The following is a 19,970-nucleotide window of genomic DNA, read 5'->3' as shown; positions in this document are numbered from 1 at the left end:
CACGCAGAACTCGTCTTTGGAATGCATTTCGATATCTGAAAGTAAACCACTGTTTTCACTTTCCCTTGGGTAAAATGAATGCTAAGTTAGATAAAATGGTCTATTTTGGAGCCCACTTTTTGGGATAAAAGTGACATATATTTTTTTAGTTTTAACCTTTACATATGACAGAAAATATTTTTACTTTTACAATAGGGAATTAATGCTCAGCACTCATTTGCTGTAGATAAAACATATTCACTGCAAATTTTCCCGTTACAAGAAAGGAATCTGGCAGCAAAACAAGGCGATGGGAAATTCCCGACGACCTTTGTGGCAAATTGCGCGTAACCCATTTTACCCACGACGATAATATTGACCCAGTCCGGCCATTGGGAATAGGCGAGTGTAATAAAGAAGAAAAGGGGTGGGCCGTTCCGCGAATTCTGCTATCGGTGGTGTTCCTGTCGCAAAGGCGCAAACGAGTGCGCTACGCCAAGAATGTCCGTACCGGGCTGGTGGTGACCCATCAATGTCCGCACGCTTTCTTCAGTTTTTTTTTGGCAGCTGAAACATATAAGCGTATCTGTGAAGAAAAGCTGAAGCAAGTCTTGAGGTAAGTGTAATATTGGGCCCGCTTAAAGTGATGCGTAACTGGCCACTTAGTTCATAGACTGCTCAATGCAATGCACATTGGCTGCTTCCTAACCATAGGTGTGACCAGGTGGGCTTTAGCTCCACTGTGTGCTGGTCTGTTATCCGTGCTGAGACCTCTTCAAAAGTACTCGGTTCAAGCTGGCTCCTGAGGAGGGAGGAGTTCCTCCCAGTGTGTATTTTTGTAGGGTCTTCCCTGTGGATGCTGCATGGAAAGAAATTTGGCAATATAGAAACACAAATGTGTTGTTTTCCCAGCTTCTGACATACCTTACCTTACCTTGCAGTGATCAGGAATTATAAAAGGCCACTTAGCCTGCTGGTCCCAGTCTCATCAAGCTCTTGGTGTGGTAACCAAACAGTCAAAGTCTGGGTAGATTTAGTGCAAAATATCACACATGGTGTGACATTGCTTGTGCTAAAAGTAAATCAGGATGGTGTTGCCTATGAGACATTCTAGGCAACAAGTTTGTCCCCTGCTCTGGGTAGAAGTGGCATTAATGTGCTGAATCTTCTGGTGTTGTCTTCATGTCTTGTCATGGTCCTGATCCCACACATACTGTATGCCTATGTAGATATACATGTCATACTATATTGATCACATGGACCTATAGGTCATAATTTCTTTGTGGTCTGCTTTGCATTGCCCATTTATCATGAATTGCTCATGGGTAGCCTTTGACTCTATAGACCACTTTGGAGGATGTGCCAGTGTGTGTGTTGCTCATTTTGGTGAATGGATGATTTAGCACATGCTTCTGAATAATTATATAATTTTGTGCTGATATTGAAAAAGTGTTAAAGCCTGGTAAGTTGGGAATATCACATTTGTTTTGACTGGCATTGTTCCCAGATTTCCACCCAGTTTCCCTTTGAACATGATCTGTGCTTGGTGTTGCTTGTGATGCCCCCAAATCCTGTGTTATCTAGTGCTTATTCCGCTACCCAAATTTGGAGCTTTTTGTAGGTGGATGCAAATGGAAAGATACATACTCAAGGAATCCTCATGAGGATCAGGATTTCTCCCAGCCATTGAGCAAACAAGCCTGTGTATTTATGATAGCAAGGAATAATCTAGTTAAGAACAGGTTTTGAAAGCATGCAGTATGTTAGAAATGTGGGCATGGTCTGAACACCAGCTTTCAAAATGAATAATAGTGAGCATCAGCTGCCTTAGATACATCACAGCAGCTAAAAATATGATTATTGGCCCCAATGAAATGAGGAGGTAGGGTTAGTTGAATTAAAATGGGGTCTGTGTTATCAACTTCATAAACTGCATGCAACCCTAGTTGGGACATCATTTGCTGTGCTCTTTCTGTTATATGATTGGTCTTGTCAGCATTGATTTGTGTCAAAAATACCCTGTCAAGCAAGATAACACGCCACCCCTTGAAATATGTGGTGCAGAGTGAATCCCAACCCTCCAAGTCTGGTGTTGTCTCATGGCCGGGAGGGCTCTACTTCCGGAGCGGAAGTGGACGTGACGTCACTGTTTCCGTGTGCCCCGCTGCTGCCCCCGAAAGCCGCGCCTTGCCGTTCGGAGATTGGTCAAAAGAGCCAAGCCATAGCTGCCAGCGGGTTGAAGTACCAATGAGTCATAAGTGTGGAGGAAATGTGTGAAGTGGTGTGCATGGAGCCATCAGTAATACAGCACCCGCATGAGCTAATCGTGAATGGCATCAGAGTGAGATATAACGCGATCCCGTCGATTGAGGGAGCATAATACGGTGTAATGCATCCCAAGCATGATTATAAGCGTCGTTCACAGTCAAAATTGCGGTCCATCATGCATCTGTATGCCTCAGCAACTTGCTCTAACATGTATCTATGGCGTTTCGCCTGCCATTTAAGAGTGACCTTTTCCTTTATTCGGTGCTTCCCAACTAGTGTTGAATATCTCTTCTGCTATCTGTTCTGCCACGCTCGCCGGAACTGTATATCTTTACCACTCTAGTCGTCTTTTCCGCCTGCCCGTGGCCGACGTCGATCCTGCTCGGCTGCTGTTGGCTTGGCGACTAGATGTTTTTCGGTGGCGGCTCGTCCCTGTGGTTTGGCGTGCCGCGCCAGTGCTCGTGGGAAGTTGGTAGGGATCAGTTGGCTACTGGTCCGGGCCGCTGCCCCGTTCCCAGTGCTCGCTCCGTCTCCGTATCGTCGCCCACGTTGATTTTCGTTTAGTTCACATTAGCGTGCCGTTTTTCATCAGCTTCCTTCCGGTGGTAATGTATCTCTACTCGTTGAAGTCAAGTCTAATCCTCTTTACATTTTGTAAACAACAGTAGCAATGCATATTAAGGTGGTGCAGTTTTTGGCCCATTACATATACTCCTCCCTGACCTGCGAGTTGCCTCAGACCAAACTGCGATGTCCTTTCAGAGCTCCAACCCATCTGTGTGTGCCAGACGTTGACGTGGGACATCTGTTTTCTCCTCAGTTCGGTGCTTATCCATAGCGAGAGCTCTCAACAAGAGGAGTTTGGGCGTTGTCCCAGATTTGACATGGGGCCTTGCTCAGGTAATTAAATGTGTGTCTACGGAGAATGAGTGTGCTCTGTTAGGTGGTTGCGGCCACGTTGATGTCTGTTGGTAATATTTGTGGCCATATTAATGTCCGTTGGCAATATTTGTGATCACAATTGGGAGCTGTTCTATCCGATTGGCTGTGAACCCGTTATAATTCGCATGCGTAGCGGCTCTCTGATCTGAGGCTGGTTGCAAAGGAAAATGAACGTAGCTGTCTTGCCAAACTGCCTTCCGTGTCATAGTTCGATGCAAATTGTCACCAGCGTCGCAGACTTATGGCTCCTTTTAGGCACAACTTTGACATCAGGGAACGTGTTAACAGAATTTAGTAAATTTTCTGTGACCTTGCCGTTTTTGTGTTAATTCCTTTTTTCCGTCTGTCGCCCACCTGGTTTGGATTTCGAGTGGCAACGAATTGGACCAACGGCTTCTCATGTGTTGCGCTTGAGAGCTACCGCCGTCATGCGGTGCTTGACGCCGGTCGAGCATGGCTGGTTGGCTGCGAGAATGGCTGGTCCAGTCCATGCTTATTAAACCAGTTTATAAGTATGCGAGTGTCGTGGACTTATTCGACCAAAGCCAGACTGTCTCTGCTGCTGAATTATCCAGATAGAAGCAAGGCGGTGGCCTCTTGCGGTGTGGAACGGACACTTTCCGTACCAACGCCTGGTTCCTCTGGTAGATGAACAGACTGACTGGGAAGGCCGTAGCAAGCCTGGCTGCTGACGGCATGTTTGCGCGCTTCGGAAACCTGGTTGGCGGCATGTTTGGCTTAAAGGGAATGCTTCATATTTGAAGATGATGAAACAAGCATCAGATGTGACGAAACAGCTCACATATTGGCATGGTTGTAAGTGGAAAAGACTGCTCCAGACAACATAATTTCCGTTTTTAGTTAATCTGATCCTCAATAGGTCCTTGCTTGGTTGCGTCATTGAAACGGTTCCATGACAGCACTCACTTGTAGTTCCTCAATCTCCGAAGAAGTGGCCCGCGGCGGTGCTGGTTGTGTGCTGAACCAAATATAATTAGGTGTTTGGCTGCTTCTTGTGGTGTTCGTACTACCCGTGAGTGTAAGGCGCTTGTATTCACAGACCTGGTTACAGCGCTTTTCTTGATTGATTTGATCACATGTCTTACGTCCGTAATAGTTAGGACAAATGTCTAGCTTCTTGTACCATGCAGCACAAGACGTAATTCGTGTTAGAATCTGTCGTAGCTTGCACAACATTGGTTTAGAGCCGGTTGCCGACCGTTATATCTTGAAACTGTGCTCACGAACACCAGGTATGAACGACTCGACAATCATAATTTTTGTTCACCTTGAACGCCGCGTGGCCAGTGGAACAGCAGGATTTAAATAACGATATGATGGCGGCATGGACGCCTGGGAAGCCTCGGAGCAATCTGCTCAAGATAGTTGGCACATCTTCGCGGGCGTGCTGCTCAGAAACTAGGGGGATTTAGGTCTCAAGAAGGACGAGGCTATGACCTGCACCGAATGATCTTCGAGATGGCTATTACAGTTCGAAACCCCATACAAATTTGGAAGACTCCCTTTGAAGGAAGTGTTCCACATTTGTATGGGGTTGTGATCTGAAGCAGGCATTTTGAAGATCATTGAGTGCAGCTCACAGCCGCGCCCTTTGCGAGAGTTAAACCCCTCTGGTTTCTGAGAGACGCCCGCGATCTTGCGCGAACTATTTCGTGCAGCCTATTCCAGGATGACCCAGTCGTTCATGACGCGATAGAAACGTCACTCAAATACTGCCACCTTATTGGTCATGTGGTGCTCAAGACCAGAAAAAGTATGATCAAGTTGTGCGTGTCGGGCGTACGGCAACGCCATTGCTGACGATAGCATACTGTAATTGCCCCTCAACCAATGTAATGCGTGCCGTTTAAATCACGAACAGGGCTCATGTCTTGTGCTGCATGATGTGGAAAGGTGGATAATGGTACGAGCGTGGCGGAATGAAGTCTGGGAATCGAAAAACGTAGGATTAGCGCCATGGTTGAGTATGTAAATGCAAGAAACAACATTAAATTTCGGCCAAATACGCAAGAACACAGTGTGAAAAGACCAGAACAGCACACAACGGTATTTGGGGTCTTTAAACAATTCACTACACCTCTCGCCAAGTTGAAGTACCACAAGGGAGTCAACGCGTCTGCTACGGTTGCAATTTCGCGCGGCCAGTTTGGCAGACACTTCTATGTCGTATAAATGCTCCAGGACGCAGTCAGGTGACGTGTTGAGGAGCATATTCACTGAAAGTGAAAATTTGTCCTCTAGAGCAGTCCTTTGCATTTAAAAGCATCCATAGGTACAAGTGGACGTATTTCGTATCTGGTGCTAGCCTCTATACCTTCAAATGTGGAACATTTCCTTCAACCGCAAGGTGTGGGCTACAGACCTGCTACCAGTTATGTTCCTGTTTCCACGCTGTAATAACTTACGTTGTGTGTATTGGGAAACTGGACAAAGTGCTTACCAAAACGTGCTTTTCTGACGCCGGTTGGCCAGCTTCTGACCAGCTTCAATCGCGTGATGGATACTGACGACGGCAGGGCAGCCTGACCGGTCGGAGGAGCTGTCCAATTAAGGGTGCAGTTATGGTGTAACCTTCCAGCGGGCACGCGCAAGTGGTTTGTTGGTGTTGTGCAATGTTTGCAAGAGGGAGATCGCCGCATGGTCGCGACCGCATGATGGCAATCCACCACAATCGGAAGATTTGTGGGAACATGTAGGATTGTGGTGTGCCGATAGCGTGATGGTTAACGGTAACTGCATTAACCACCGCGCGTCTGGAAAATCAGAGGTGCAGGGTTCGATTCCCCGCGGTGTCCGTCCTTCCTGCCAGGGTGAGAGGCGGGCGACACCATATAGCCTCGGCAGCTGGGTGCGTCGTGGGCCCCAATCAGAACAACACATACAGGGCTGTGGAAAGCCCAGCTGATGCAGCACGGCAGTCGCACTGTCTACAGCCCGGCTCGTGCGGCACCCGACCCATGTCCGCCAGGCCGCACGGCCCGGGCACGACTTTCCGGCGAACAGCTCGCCGCCCGTGGCAGAGGCCACGTGGCTTGTAGGCGCGCAATGAGACCACGTGGCCGTGGCCGCGGTTTCGGGCGCCACTTTGTAGCCGGCAGCTCGCGCCTCCTAGCCGGCAGCTCGCGCCTTGTAGCCGACAGCTCGCGGCTTGTAGTCAGCAGCTTGCGCCTTGTAGCCGGCAGCTCGCGCCTTCTGGCCGGCAGCTCGCGGCTTGTAGCCAGCAGCTCGCGCCTTCTAGCCGGCAGCTCGCGGATTGTAGTCGGCAGCTCGCGCCTTGTAGCCGGCAGCTTGCGCCTTGTAGCCGGCAGCTTGCGCCTTGTAGCCGGCAGCTCGCGCCTTGTAGCCGGCAGCTCCCGCCTTGTAGCCGGCAGCTCGCGCCTTCTAGCCGGCAGCTCGGCACAGCCAGCGGAATGCCGATGTAATGCCACCTGGTCAGGAGACGCGCGGCCGTGATCGTACATCCGCCTGACGGCCGTAGTCGGCTTTACTTCAACGGTTCGTGTCGGGTATGTTGATTTCCTGTCGGTACTGGCACGCCACCTTCTTTTTTGTAGTTTCGTTACGTAAGCTTACATGAGCTCTAACCGTGTGGAATGCGCTTGCCTCCTGTTCGCGGTTGGGAGTTGCGCACCATCCAGACGTAATAGGAGGGCATGCACGACAGCGGGACGACACATAGAACAACATCTCGTGTTGTCACGTGCATTCAACATATATCAACATAGTGATGCTATGATTTCATTTACGCTAGTGTTAACACAATGCATTTGGAAATGGCTTTTAATCATGTATTGCACAGAACAACACACGTCAGGACGGATTTGAAAGTGGGATCGATTCGTAGTCATAGGATCGGTCATACTCATGAAAATGGTAATAGTAAACACGATGTTCAGTAGCTCGCTTAGCTCGTCGCACTATGGCTGCCATATATTTTCCTAAAATGCAACGAAACTGTGTTACATTTTTTTAGGTTCGTACACATGTTTTATCTTGCGGATTTTCCGTTATTTTTCCTGGGCGCGAAATGTCAAGAGTTGTATTAAAAGCGTGCCGTTGAACTGGCAGGTTCGTCGTACAGCTAACGGCTGCCTTCAGAAGATGGCAGACTGGCATTGTCGTGCTTGTGCCTTGACCGTGGGCGGGGCGGGTCGAGCTGTGACGGTGCTAAGTCGGAATCAGGCCGACTGTGCTGTTGGCAGAGGGTCAGCTATGTGCGCGCTGAGCTGGGGCGGTGGGTGACCCGCCCCCATCGGAGTGTCCCGCATCGGGCTCTGGTCAGCGTGACCCGGCGGATGGACCGGGCGGGGCAGATGCGCGGTGACCGGTGTCCGCGAGGTGACCTGCCCTCGATCGGCGCACGGGGCAGCTGCCAGCGGTGCGCCCGGCTGCGCGTGGTGCGCGGTCACGAGCCGCCGCCCTCACGCGGCGGCACGACAGCGAAGGTCGCACTCGAGGTCGCCGAGGCGCCCGCCGGCTCGTACAGTTGGGCCGCCGAGCCGCTCGCCTGTGGATGAGGAACTGATGTCGGGGTGCACTGCCCCGGGTTTGGTCCAAAGTACTACCTCGCGACCCGGTGTGTCGAGAAACCCAGCGCCGGCAGCTGTCTGCGCGCTGTCCATCGAGAGGCCCGAATGAGTCAGCGTTCAGAGGACCAAATGAGTCAGGGTCGAGAAGACCGAGTTTGCCAGGATGCTGATATGATGCAAATTATGAGAGCGGTACGTGAGATTTTGGACTGGAGGGGACGGCGTCGAAATCTTGCCGTGCGTGGAAGAAAATTATGAGCACATGCGATCGTTTCTTTGAGTTTTCCGCGCACATTAGACTGGTATCTCGAAATTGACCACTCCAGCGAGGTGACGTGAAGTCATCGCTACGGGCCGTCATCACTGGCCCTATCTTATCAGCGGGCGACATCTGCGCTTACGACGCGTTTTCCGGTGACATCAGAACGCCCGCGTGCCACGATAGCTCTCACCGCTCTCCCGGTCCTCGGGCGAGCGCTGCTCGGAAGTCCATCACGTCCCGTGCGCGGTGCGCGGACTCGCGGCCTCTCGCGTCGCGGGCAAGCGCCGCCCGGCGGCGCGCCCTCGCCTCGGCCGCCGCCTTCGGCCCGTCCGGTAAACCCCGGCCGGTAGTGGCGTCACGGCGGCGCCGGCGCCGGGCCGCCAGTGCGCGATGGGCCCCGACTTTGGCAGACGCGCGGCGCAGGGTCTCGGGCGGCGGCGGTGCGACCACGGCGGCGGACCCCGCGAGAAGGCGCAGGGACTGTAGGCGACGAACCGCCGTGTAAAGCGGTGAGTGCGCTGAACTGGTGGCGCGTCACGGGAAAGACCGGTGACTGCACGCGGTCGGTGCGCGACGACTGCTGCGACAGCACTGCAGTGCGACTAACCTCGGTGTATGTGTATGTGTCTGTGTGTGGGGTGTGTGCGTGCGAGTGTTGTGTGCCCGCCGTCCCGACGTTTGACGTCAGCGTATTTTGGGACCGGGTAAAGTTGCCGGCCTGGGGTCGTGTGGCCGCTCTGTCCGGCGAGGCATCGGCCGTGTGTCTCGAGTGTGCGGTCTGCTCCGCGGGTGGAGGTCACTGCCGTGTCTGCCGGGTGTCCGACAGCCGTGCCCACGTGTGTGCTTGTCTGCTGTCCTGGTGCGCTCGACGGTCTGATCCGGCGGCGAGTGCCACGGCAGACCGGCGAGCGGCACTGCTGGCCTGAGCTCCCGTCCGCCGGTCGGGCCGGCCGTAAACAAACCGCGCCCGTTGCAGCCAACCCCGACGACATGGAGCTGGCGATGCCGCACGCGGCGGGCGGCGGCCTGCCCGCGCCGCGGCCGGCGCCAGCCGCCTTTCCCGTCATCGACTTCGATATCGAGGCGTTCCTGGGCGTCGTGCAGCCGAACGAGCGCCAGCAGGTGGACAGCCTGCTGCAGGCGCCGCCGGCGTGGGTGCCGCCGCCGGCGGCGGCCGCGCTGCCGCGGGAGTCGGGCCAGACAGTGCAGCTGGACGGCCTAGCGCTGCGCAAGGCGCGGCGCATCCTGGCGCTGCTGCCCCGCTTCAGCGACGCCGCCCTGCCGCCCGGCGTCACGCGAACCAGGGCCTTCCAGGCGCTCTTCACCTACGTGGTGGCGCAGCGGCGCAGCCGGCTGGATGGGGACATGTGAGCGAACGCTGCGCCGCCGGCGCGCCGCTCGCCGGTGGCGCTCTCCCCCGCGGGGTCAGCCGCTGCGCCGTGCGCGCGGCGGGTCGTGGCCCTGTTGTTTCAGTACGCATGTGGTTGTTGCCGGTCATCCGCTGTGAAATCTCGATGCCAGTTTAGGCGGGAAGTCCCCGTGGTGCGAATGGTAGCGATAGTCGCTCGGTGGCGAGAGACATGTGAGGGTCAGCAGGGTCAGCGGGAAATCGCAGGTCGACCAGTTGGCATTCGTTCAGTTTATGTCGGCGTCAGTTTCTCATGATTTATGTAATGTCTGCCCTGGGTTCTGGCACACTTGTTTTTGTTTACGGACTGGCTCGGTCCTCAAGCAGTCCCTCGGCCGCGTCACGTGACCACGTGCACATGCATCGCTGCAGACCGCGGCGACGTCACGCCGGCGCGGGCTCGGTTCGTCGCGTCGTGCTGACATTCGCTGTCCCCCGCGCAGACTGATCCACAAGATGGCGAGGCAGGGCAATGTCAGCGAACTGATCCGGTACGCCGAGCTCATGATCCACTTCCGCCACGGCACCCACGTCAACACCAAGAACCGACATGGAGAGGTGAGGCGCCGCGCGCGCCGCCACCGCGCAATGCTGGCCGGGTGGAGCTGCGCGCGCCGCCGCCGCCCAGTGCTGGCCGGGTACGGCTGCGGAATCGTCGCAGCACCGGTAGCCGGGTTGGTGAAGGGCCAGCCGTATACCCGCCACAGTGGCAGACTGTTTGAATGCGGCCGAGCGATAACGCTGCATAACGTAGGCGATCGCTCGGTACTGCCCGCGGAAAACCTGGGGCAGGAAAAAGCGCGCCTTTTATCTGGAGTGACGCATTAATTGGAGTGATAAGATCGTTATCATTGCAACAATGTATGCCTAACTGGGCCGCTGTCCCTGAAATTATTCTTGCAAAAGGTTTGATCAATTTTCTGTCCGAAGATATATTCAGAGACAGTGTACAGAATATCGTCAAGGGCGGGTAAGATTTCCAGGCTAATGGGGTACGCTTTGTTGCAATCGGGAGGCAAAACTTCAGAGCATTGCTTAAGTGTCATGCTGCTAAAAAGACTAAAAATGGGTCGCAGTGTACAACCCTTGAAAGATTCTAACTTCTGGCTTATCTGGCGCTTATCACTTATGTCAAATACTACTTCGTTGGTAATGTTCTCTAACAGCGCCATGCTTATAGTCTCATCGGCTTAATTTCAGACATTGTTCGCGCAATGGGTTCTTGTCGAGGCGTGACTTCAGTTTCTTGCAGCGGTGTGACCACGGCAAACCCCTCTTTCACTTTGCACGCGAATTGCACGACGCAGCTACTGGTAGGCGCGGGAAAAAACCTTTCGCATATGTATGCGATTTTACGTTGACGTCACAGGCGTCGGCCTATTGGAAATAGTGTGGCGTACATACAAAAAGAACGGGACAAGTTGAAAACTTCAACTTGTCAAACAGAAAACAACGCTCGGCATAGCATACAAACCTCAGTGTATGCAATGTTAAGTGAGCGTATGTGCGTGTATCGCATTTATATGTGTCAGCCCCATGTATATATATATATATATATATATATATATATATATATATATATATATATATATATATATATATATATATATATATGTGTGTGTGTGTATCAGCCTGTCGTCATGCAGCGGATTTTTCTAGAGTAATGGTTCAGGGATGCCTTGTACGTCTCTGGGTCCTAGCCCGGCCCGGCGCGCTTGGTACGGTACGGCCCGGGGGGAGGCCGAGGTCACCTCCCCTCCGTCGCAGCGGAGTCCGCACTGGTGCTGCCAGTTATCGGTCGGCTCGAGTGCCAGATGGCGTCCGGAGTCGCGCGGTTCGGGCACTGTTGGCGCTTCGAAGTGCTCCGACCGGAAGGGTGACGACACCTCGGGTCTTCACCGCCGGGCGCAGTTGCCGTGGCGCCCCCACCAGCGCTGTGCGGGGTGCGATGCGCGGTCACGTTGCGGTTACGCGCCAACAGTGGCGCGGCATTACGCCACGTCGCGAAATATCGGCCCGGTGTCAGGTTCGAACCCGTGGCTGGATGCATCGGCGCGGATGAACGTCGTGTCAACGTGACTACGCCGTCCGCACGGCAACAGCCCTTCGCAAAGAGGGGTTTTCTCCTCATTGGAATGGGGCTTTAGCCGTGACTGAATGGTCCGTATTCCAGAATGTTCTGTGGATGTTGGGGTTTGGGGAGGGGTTTGGTCTCGAGCAGCCCTGTTTGTCGCTGGCTAGGCAATGTGAGGCGACCGTCTTTTTGGCGGGGTGATGCCCTGCTCTGGAACTACTTCATAAAAATACTCCCGTTGTAAGTTTTTGAGGGCTACGCGAGAGCACATCATGCAAATGAATCTTTCCTTGAATTGTCTTCAACCAGCTCGGGTAAAAGCCCACACTTTCGCGGCTGAATGGCGTCCTTTCAAGGACGGTCTGGGTGTGGCGACGGCTTCTGTCGCTGGACACCAATGGCTGCCCCATCTGTGGGCTGTATGAGTCAGAATAGTGACATTAATCTCGACGACGGCATTCGTCGAGATTAGCTATTCGCCGGAAGCTATTAGCGCAGTATGACCCGATAGACTGGGGGTGACGTGCTTGAGATATGTGACGTCGTGTGCGTTGCGCCGGTGTTGAAGTGTCAGGAAGATTTATATGTGTGTGAACGCCGCGCAGTGCATTGCATACCCAGCTTTATGCGATACGCTGCACCGTAAAACCCCGGCGAGTCTTTGTTTCCTTTGGATAGCTGCTTTTTGGCCATGTGGCGCGTTTCTGAGCCAAACTGTAGGACCTGTGTTTGGAACCAGCCTTGCACGCCAGTCAATCCGTGCATGCCACTGGCGACATCTGTGGAACCAGTGAAACGCGGAGACGGTGCAGCAAACCATCGTCGAGGCGGCCGAACCAGCGCGATAGGTCGCTTGCGCTGCGGGGCCAGCCGATTCCGGTTTGTTTGGTCTTCTCTGGCTGACAGCGTCCGGTTTACGGAGCAGGCGTGCTGCTGCGGGGCGCATCTGACCCAGTCCGCCGCGCGTGACACTGTTCTCGGCGCCGCCCGACCACTGCCTCCCTGGGGCTGCCTGTGACCGCGCCCCTGAGGCTGCCTGTGACCTTGTCCCTGAGGAGCCTGGCTGTGACGGCCCGCTCGGCCCTCCCCAGACGCCGCTGCACGTGGTCACGTGCCCGAAGGCGGCCGATGCGCTGCTGCAGCGTGGCGCCCGACTGGACGCGCGCGACTCGCTCGGCAACACGCCCCTCCACCTGGCGGCCCGCTTCCAGCGCGTGGACGTGCTGCAGACGCTACTGCAGCGGATGGGCGACGACGTCAACCTGCTGGACCAGAAGAACCTGGAGGGTGAGGAGAGGCGGGCGGACGGCCGGTCGGCGCTGGCCCTGGCTGGGGACGGACGGCTGAGGCGTTACGACCCGCAGGAAGGGTAGAGGTTTGTGGCGATGATGGCGGGACGGGGAGGGGTCTACACATACCTAGCGACGGGCCTGTCGTGGTGGAGGCAAGGTTTGAATGCGTGGCGTTTATTTCGACGGGCGCTGTGTCTTGGCCATGTGGCCGGCGGCTGTGTGCAGATGCCCGGCCCGCCACCGGGTCCGCGGTGACCCGCTACGCCCGCCGGCAGGGTACACGGCGCTCCACCTGGTGGTGATCCACCAGCCGCAGCAGGAGCCGCACCGGCGCGCGCTGCAGCTGCTGATCGAGTCGCGTGTCGACGTCAACGTGGCGGTAAGTCCGGCGCGGCCTGGTTTGTCCCGGCCGCGCCGCCGTGCTCGCCGCCGGCGGCGTGGCCTGTCGGGCAGGACGCTGCGGCGGCCAGCTCGGGGCAGACCGTGGGCGCTGTTCACGGAACGGACAGTGCTGTGCAAATGACGTCGGTGGGGCGCGTCAACGGAAAAATACCAGCCGTGGTTGACGTTGTTGGTGTCTTGTGGCCTAATTTGTGACCCTTCATATACACCGCAGTCAGTCCCGGCATGCGGCCTCGAGCCTGGTGATACGCTCAGAAGGTGGTCTCTGTTTGATGACTTCACACCGCCTCGCCGGGTGTTGGCCACTTCGCCAGGTGTTCGCCGGGCGTCCTTTCGCTGTGTGTGCTGCGCAGTCAGCCTTTAACGGTCTGGCAGCCCGCCGCCATTCTGCGACGTGTCCTTGTTCGTCCAGCAGACAGGCATCCGGTATCGCTTCACTCCATGTGTAGTGGACCAGGATTTGCCCTCGATCGTCCTGTGTCATTTATAAAATCACTCCCGACAGTGCGATACGATCATCGGGTGTCATCCTACCCCGCGCGATCGCGTGTTCAGCGGTATACTGCGCAGCACCTGCAGCGGTGTGTTGTCTTGCCCCGTGCGTGCCATAGCGTGCCATACATGGCTACCCGGCCTTCATGAGCTGTTTTGAAGGGAGTGTGCCACATTTGTATGGGGTTGGAGCTGAAATAGCCGTCTTGAAGATCATTCGTTGTAGTTCACAGCCCTAGCCTTCTCAAGACCTCAACCCCTCGAGGCTCTGAGCCACACGCCTGCGAAGGTGTGCATAATTTTTCGGGAAGGCTATTTCAAGATCACCAAGGCATCCATGACGACATAATAACGCCATTCAAATCCTATCATTCCATTTGCCATGCGGCGATCGAGGCCAAGAAAAATGCAGTTGTCGAGTCGTTCATATCTGGCATTCGTGAGCACGTTGTCCAGATACAATGACCGTCAATTGGCTCTCGATTGGTGTTGTGCAAGGTACGATGATGTAATCAAATAATGACGTATCGAGGGGCATATTTACTAAACAGAGATTGCATTATCTAAATCCGCCTTTTCCACTCAAAAGTATACCATCAGTTATAAGCTAGCGTATTTCGTCACATCTGATGGCTGCTTCAATATCTTGAAACGTGACACATTCCCTTTAACCTTGCGAAACGGTGTGCGCTGGGCGGTGCTGCGCGGTGATGACGTGTCGTCTGACCCGGTGCGCGGTACCAACAGTATACCAACAAAAGTATACCAACAGTTATGAATTAGCGTATCTCATCACATCTGATGGCTGCTTCAATATCTTGAAACGTGACACATTCCCTTTAACCTTGCGAAACGGTGTGCGCTGGGCGGTGCTGCGCGGTGATGACGTGTCGTCTGACCCGGCGCGCGGTCACTTGCTGCGCAGGACGACACGGGCGGCCGATCGCCTCTGTTCCACGCCGTGCTGCGCGGCGACGAGCCGACAGTGCGCGAGCTGGTCGAGGCCAACGCCGCCGTCAACATGGCCGACTTCTCGGAGACGACGCCGCTGCAGGTGGGCGGCCGCCGGTCTTTGTCTCGAGCGCCTGACGCGGTGCTGCGCCGGCTGCGGGCGCGGCGCCCGGCGCGACATCTGCCGTGAGGCGGGCAAGACGTGGTGTTCGATCGCACGACAGGTGGCAGCACCGCGGGCAAGCTGGCCCGTGGTGCAGTCGGGTTCCTGTGGTTTAACCGGTTGTACGACTCTGAAATAATGTTCACGGTCGTTTGGCGCCTCGCCGATCGAGTACCTCGCACGATCGACATGCGCTCCACGAACGTGCTCCGCTTGTCTTCGAAGTGCACTCCTTCGCACTGTGGTTCGATCCGCGCCTGCTGAATGGCGTCGCGTCCGTGCGCCCGCGACGCTTCTAGCCCCGGCTGATCTCCGCCCGTGCCGCGTCTGACCCCGGCTGACATGCTCCCGTGCCCTGTCTGACCCCCGGCTGACCTCCGCCCCCTCCGCAGGCGGCCGAGGGACCTGCTGCCTGCCAACAGCAGCCTCATCTGCAGCATCCTGATGGAGCGGGGCGGCTTCAAGGTGCCGCCGGCCGACCGCGTCACTCAGTCCGGCGGCACCCCGCGCGCCCGGCGCGCCCCCAAGCGCCAGAGGCTACACTGAGCCGGCGCGGCCGGCTCCGGCCCCGGCGGGACCGGACGCGCCGGGCCCGCGGGGGGGAGGGGGAGTCGCTCGACCTCCGGGGAGGAGATGGACGTGCGGTGTGCCGAGGCGCGTGAAAAGTGAAGCCACGTTCGTGTAATCCCGGCTCGGCCGCAGTTGTGTGCGGGTGCTCGTAATCTGGGAGAGGCTGGGAGTGATGTGCGGGATGGGCGCTTTGGGCGCCGTGTGGCGAGAAGTCTGGAGAAAGACGGTGGCCAATGTTAAATCCGCTACCGATGGCGGTGGACTGAAGCTCGTGCTATTCCTGATGTAGCGCCTTACAGCGGGGCTTTTCTGTCTAAACGTGATATTTTCGCGGATTGTGCTTATTTCGGAGGCAGTGATGTCAGTTTATCGGCTGGCATGGCTGCTGTTAAAGGGGATGTTTCACCTCAGAAGACATTGAGGCAAGCATGAGATGTCATGAAACAAGCTCGCTTTCAACTAATCATTTTCAGTTTAAATGGAAAACACTGCTCCAGCCAACACACTTCTCTGTTTAGTAAATATGCCCCTCAATGCGTCATGGCTTGATTACGTCATAGCACCTCGCACAACATTGATTGACGGTCAGTTAACGGCCGTTATATCTGGAATCGCGCCCACGAACGCCAGATATGGACGCCTCTACAACCAAATTTGTATTGGCTCTGATCGCGGCATGGCCTCTTGAATGACATAATTTGAATGACGTTATTATGAAGTCATGAATGTCAACTTGGCATCCAAATACTCAACCATCTTCGCGGGCGTGTAGCTTAGACACGAGAGGGGCTTGGGTTTTAAGAAAGGCAGGATTGTGGACAGCATCGAAAGATCTTCAAGATGGCCATTAAGTTCAAAGCCCCACATAAACGCGGAGCACCCCGTTTAACGTTTGGTGGCGATGTCATGGTCACTATTCTGCCTCTGATCGTGTCGAACGTGATTGCCGTATCTGGGCATGGGAGCCTCCACAGTCCATACCTCTGTAGTAGTCGCCGGCCAAAACATCTTGGGCTGCCGCTGTCCTTGGGTACTAATGGTCGTCATTAAACTGCATGATTATTTTCGTGTCCCCTTACAGAGATGAAGCTCGTCAAGCTCTTCCTGACGTCCTGCCCTTTCCATCAATCAGCCAACACTTTCCAGTGGCCTTTGCACTGCATTCTGTTCCGGTAGGCGGACAACGGCATGCGTGCGAAACTGCCCCTTTCAACTGGCTTCTGCCACAGCGGGGTATGGACACCGCTTGGTGTGCCATCTCGGCACCGAACTGCACTATATTGCTTTGTTTTGTTTCTCAATCCCGCACCATTTTAGTCCTGTAGTCCCTTGCTTGGCTCGTCGTCGTCATTGAGTCATAGCGATGCGCTCAGCTGCTGAGGCCACATGGCATCACCTGCCTCTCACCCTGGTAGGAACGGCGGACACTCGTGCTTGGCTCCGTAATGCCTGCGATGCCGATGTATTATTTTCGAGCGGTCAGCGATCATTGTTCTTCAAAATGCTGCTTCATGTTCTCTGTAATATGTGGTGGACAAGAAGATGGAGTGCAGCCATACCAGTAGTGCTGTACATGGTACCAGTGTAGTTCTGATCCGCGGCGAGTGTCATCAAATTGTGCGATTCCAATGCATTCGACGATCGCCCGCTGTTGTCGATATATTGCTGCAGTTCGTCCCTGTTTGTGATTGGCTGGGCCTTCAAAGAGCGGCGGTATCAAGCGGCCAGCACTCCACGGCACAAGCTCCACTCCACATCATTCCATGGCGCAGGCTCCACTCCACATCATTCCATGGCGCAGGCTCCACTCCAAAGCACTCCATGGCACAGGCTTCACTCCACGGCACTCTACGGTTCAATCTCCGCTCCACAGCACACCACGGCACAAGCCCCACTCCACAGCACTCCACAGCACGAGTCCCGCTCCACAGCACCCCGCGGCACAAGCCCCACTCCACAGCACCCCACGGCACAGACTCCATTCCACAGCACTCCACGCCACAGGCCCCACTCCACAGTACCCCATGGCACAGACTCCACTCCACAGCACTCCACGCCACAGGCTCTACTCCACAGCACTCCACGGCACAGGCTCAACTCTACAGCACTCCACGGCACAGGCTCCACTCCACAGCACTCGAGGAACACTCACTCCGCTGCCGCCGGGCTGGTCAATTTGTCGCTGCAGGCCAGACACCGCATTTCAATGGTTAGTGGTACAACGTGGCTGATAAGCCTCCAGGCCCATTGCGCCGTGGCACAGGCTCCACTCCACAGCACTCCACCAAGCCCCATTGCGTGAGGTGGTGTGCGTTTTGCGCGCCACGCGCCAGCGTGGGCCTTCACACCGGCGTTTCAAGACGGTGCCGTGTCGCGGCCGCCTGATCGGTGCAGCGTGGATGGCGACAGCCACCGAACTGGCGCGGGCTCTGGGCGAGGCGAGCCTGCACACTGAGCCATATGGCGTGCGGCTCTGAACAAGAACAACCAGCGGTGAGTGGAATGTTGCTGGCGGTTCGGGCGCGCTAGGTTCATTGGCTTACGAACGTTGCTCGATAAATGCACGGTGCTCAAAACTGGAAGATCCCAGATTGCCGTTAAGATCCGGGCCACCTTATGATGAAAATAAGCCGGCTATCTAAGCCAGCTATCCCCTTTCTCCTATGTTATTCCTTGGCTAGGTCGGTTGCAGGAAACTGGTTTTCGGGCGGACGACGGCCAGCCGCCCCGGCACCAAGGCGATTAGCCGGCTGGCCAGTGTGGTGACCAGCTGATGGCTACTGATTGACGCCCGTCCGGGTGGGGGTCAAATAAAGCCTCCGGAAATTGTCTCAGCACAATTGGGAACCGCGCGGCGTAGCCGTTCGGTGAAGGTTTGGCACGGCTTCTCCGCGTCAAACTTGTCACAGCTGTAGAAGATTGAATAATGGATCTTTTGACAAAAATCAGATGTACCTTGTAAGGTCGCCGACCTAAGCCAGGTCAGTCAGTCGGCCATGGCCTTCAGCGGAGCGCATTTCTAGGGAATCGTTCAATGTGATGGAACAACGGAGTGTTGGACGAAGCCATACTGATTTCATATAACTTTCTAGGCAGTAAACCAATTTAGTTTAGAATTACAACCAATCTTATTGACCTAGGATCGGGTATATGAGGTTCAGAACGAGGTCAAGACTAACCTTTTTACTCGAGAGCTTGGTTGTAAGGGGTAGTTTCTAGTGCTGATTTTGAATTTATCAATGACAGCGACCACAGCAGACATCTTCCATAGACTTTAAAGGTCAGAGTAGGCCGCTGACCTAAAATGACCCAGGTCAACGATTTGTTTTTAGGAACCCGCCGCTAAGTGCAATCTTTCACGCTGATTCGAACAACAAAACAGGGGCAATCTCTTGGGCACTTGGTCACCTTGATCTTATAAAGGCCAAGCAAGGTCACTGACCCCACCTATTGCTTAGAACAGATATCTAGCTCCACAGTGGTTGCATGAGGAGTTCTGGGGGCACTCAAGACACCAATCTGGAATTTGATCTTGTTTAACCTTATTTGACCACAAGGTTGCAACCTAGGCACCTCAAATTGTGACACAAGAGATTTCACGTACAGTTTACTCTATCCTGGGAATTTTGTGTCTCTAGCTATCTTAGTTTTCGAGATCTTAGGGGGGGGCTGGATTGCCCCTCCCCGCCCGATCAAAGGGTATTCAACCGGCCGCCAGGTTGCGTGTTGATACAGGATCCCAGAATGGGTTTTACTTTTGGGTGTCAAGAGCAAGATTTTTCCTATTATCCTTTCAGACTGAAGTGAAATGCAAGGTGCATCACCATCTTTTAAAACTCAATGACTATAAATTGATGCGGAGATCACAAGACAAACTGACTGATCAAAACCTTGAAAAATTTCTGTATCAGATGGGGGTTTTGAAGTAATTTTTGTGTTAATAATTGGTATTAAAACACACGAGTGCGTTTCCGGCATCCTTTTATTCCGTCGACCGCCGGCACTGCCACCCAGTGCTCGAAGGCCCGGCGGTAGCAAGTGATTCACAATGGTCCTGTATCCTGTTTAAGATACTTTAATCGTGCACGGCGGGTGCGACTAAGTGCACGCGATGCCATTGTAGGAGCGCTATACGTCGGTGATACAAATCGTTCTTCGGTCCACATGACCTCTTTTGTTCAGCTCACGCCTGGACGGCGCATTGACCACTGTGGCCGGCCCTCCCACATTGAAATGGCGAGAATACGGCTTCCAGAAAAATACTTATTATCAGACGCTAAGAGTGCGGCTATATGCAGAAGATAGCGGTGCTGTGAGGCCGTCACCTGTGCGCACAGCGCACTGGTCAGCCCAGGGCATCCATTTTATTCGGTCGTCATCCCCACCCCCTACCTTGATATTGGCTTGCTCAAAGCTGTCGTGCCAGCAGCAGCGGCCGTTTGCAAAGTTACGGCGTTCATGTGAAATACTGGAGCCGTGCGTGACGGGTGCTGCCATGCGCACACCATGCCCTTGTGGGAGCAGCAGCGGCCGGAAATGTAAATCGCTGGTCGGCGAGAAGACCCTTCCGTTCAAATCATCCCTTGCCTGTGAATTGATAGCTGTGCCCGGTCCGCT

At 54.7% G+C, this 19,970-nt stretch overlaps 1 protein-coding gene across 1 annotated transcript; it reads left to right on the top strand.

Moving 5' to 3' along the window:
• Nucleotides 1-8,395: 8,395 nt before the first annotated feature.
• On the top strand, nt 8,396-15,467 carry LOC119102270 (rabankyrin-5). Its single transcript, XM_037225642.1, has 7 exons — nt 8,396-8,510; nt 8,978-9,368; nt 9,853-9,967; nt 12,575-12,770; nt 13,051-13,154; nt 14,595-14,723; nt 15,176-15,467. Exons 2-7 carry the CDS (start codon nt 8,992-8,994, stop codon nt 15,443-15,445), a joined length of 1,191 nt encoding a protein of 396 aa, XP_037081537.1. The 5' UTR covers nt 8,396-8,510; nt 8,978-8,991; the 3' UTR covers nt 15,446-15,467.
• The last annotated feature ends 4,503 nt before the right edge of the window (nt 15,468-19,970 follow it).

Source organism: Pollicipes pollicipes, unplaced genomic scaffold (assembly GCF_011947565.3).
Source record: "Pollicipes pollicipes isolate AB1234 unplaced genomic scaffold, Ppol_2.1 Scaffold_2555;HRSCAF=2994_pilon_pilon_pilon, whole genome shotgun sequence".
NCBI classification, from domain to species: Eukaryota; Metazoa; Arthropoda; class Thecostraca; order Pollicipedomorpha; family Pollicipedidae; genus Pollicipes; species Pollicipes pollicipes.
The sequence above is the reverse complement of the archived record's forward strand: the minus strand, read 5'-3'. Positions and strand labels throughout refer to the sequence as shown.

Bases quoted from the DNA above. Each gene is read 5' to 3' on its own strand.
- LOC119102270 (XM_037225642.1), top strand. From the start codon at position 8,992: ATGGAGCTGGCGATGCCGCACGCGGCGGGCGGCGGCCTGCCCGCGCCG. The intron at 9,369-9,852 runs GTGAGCGAACGC...TCCCCCGCGCAG, and splicing joins AGCCGGCTGGATGGGGACAT to ACTGATCCACAAGATGGCGA. The intron at 14,724-15,175 runs GTGGGCGGCCGC...CCCCCTCCGCAG, and splicing joins CGGAGACGACGCCGCTGCAG to GCGGCCGAGGGACCTGCTGC.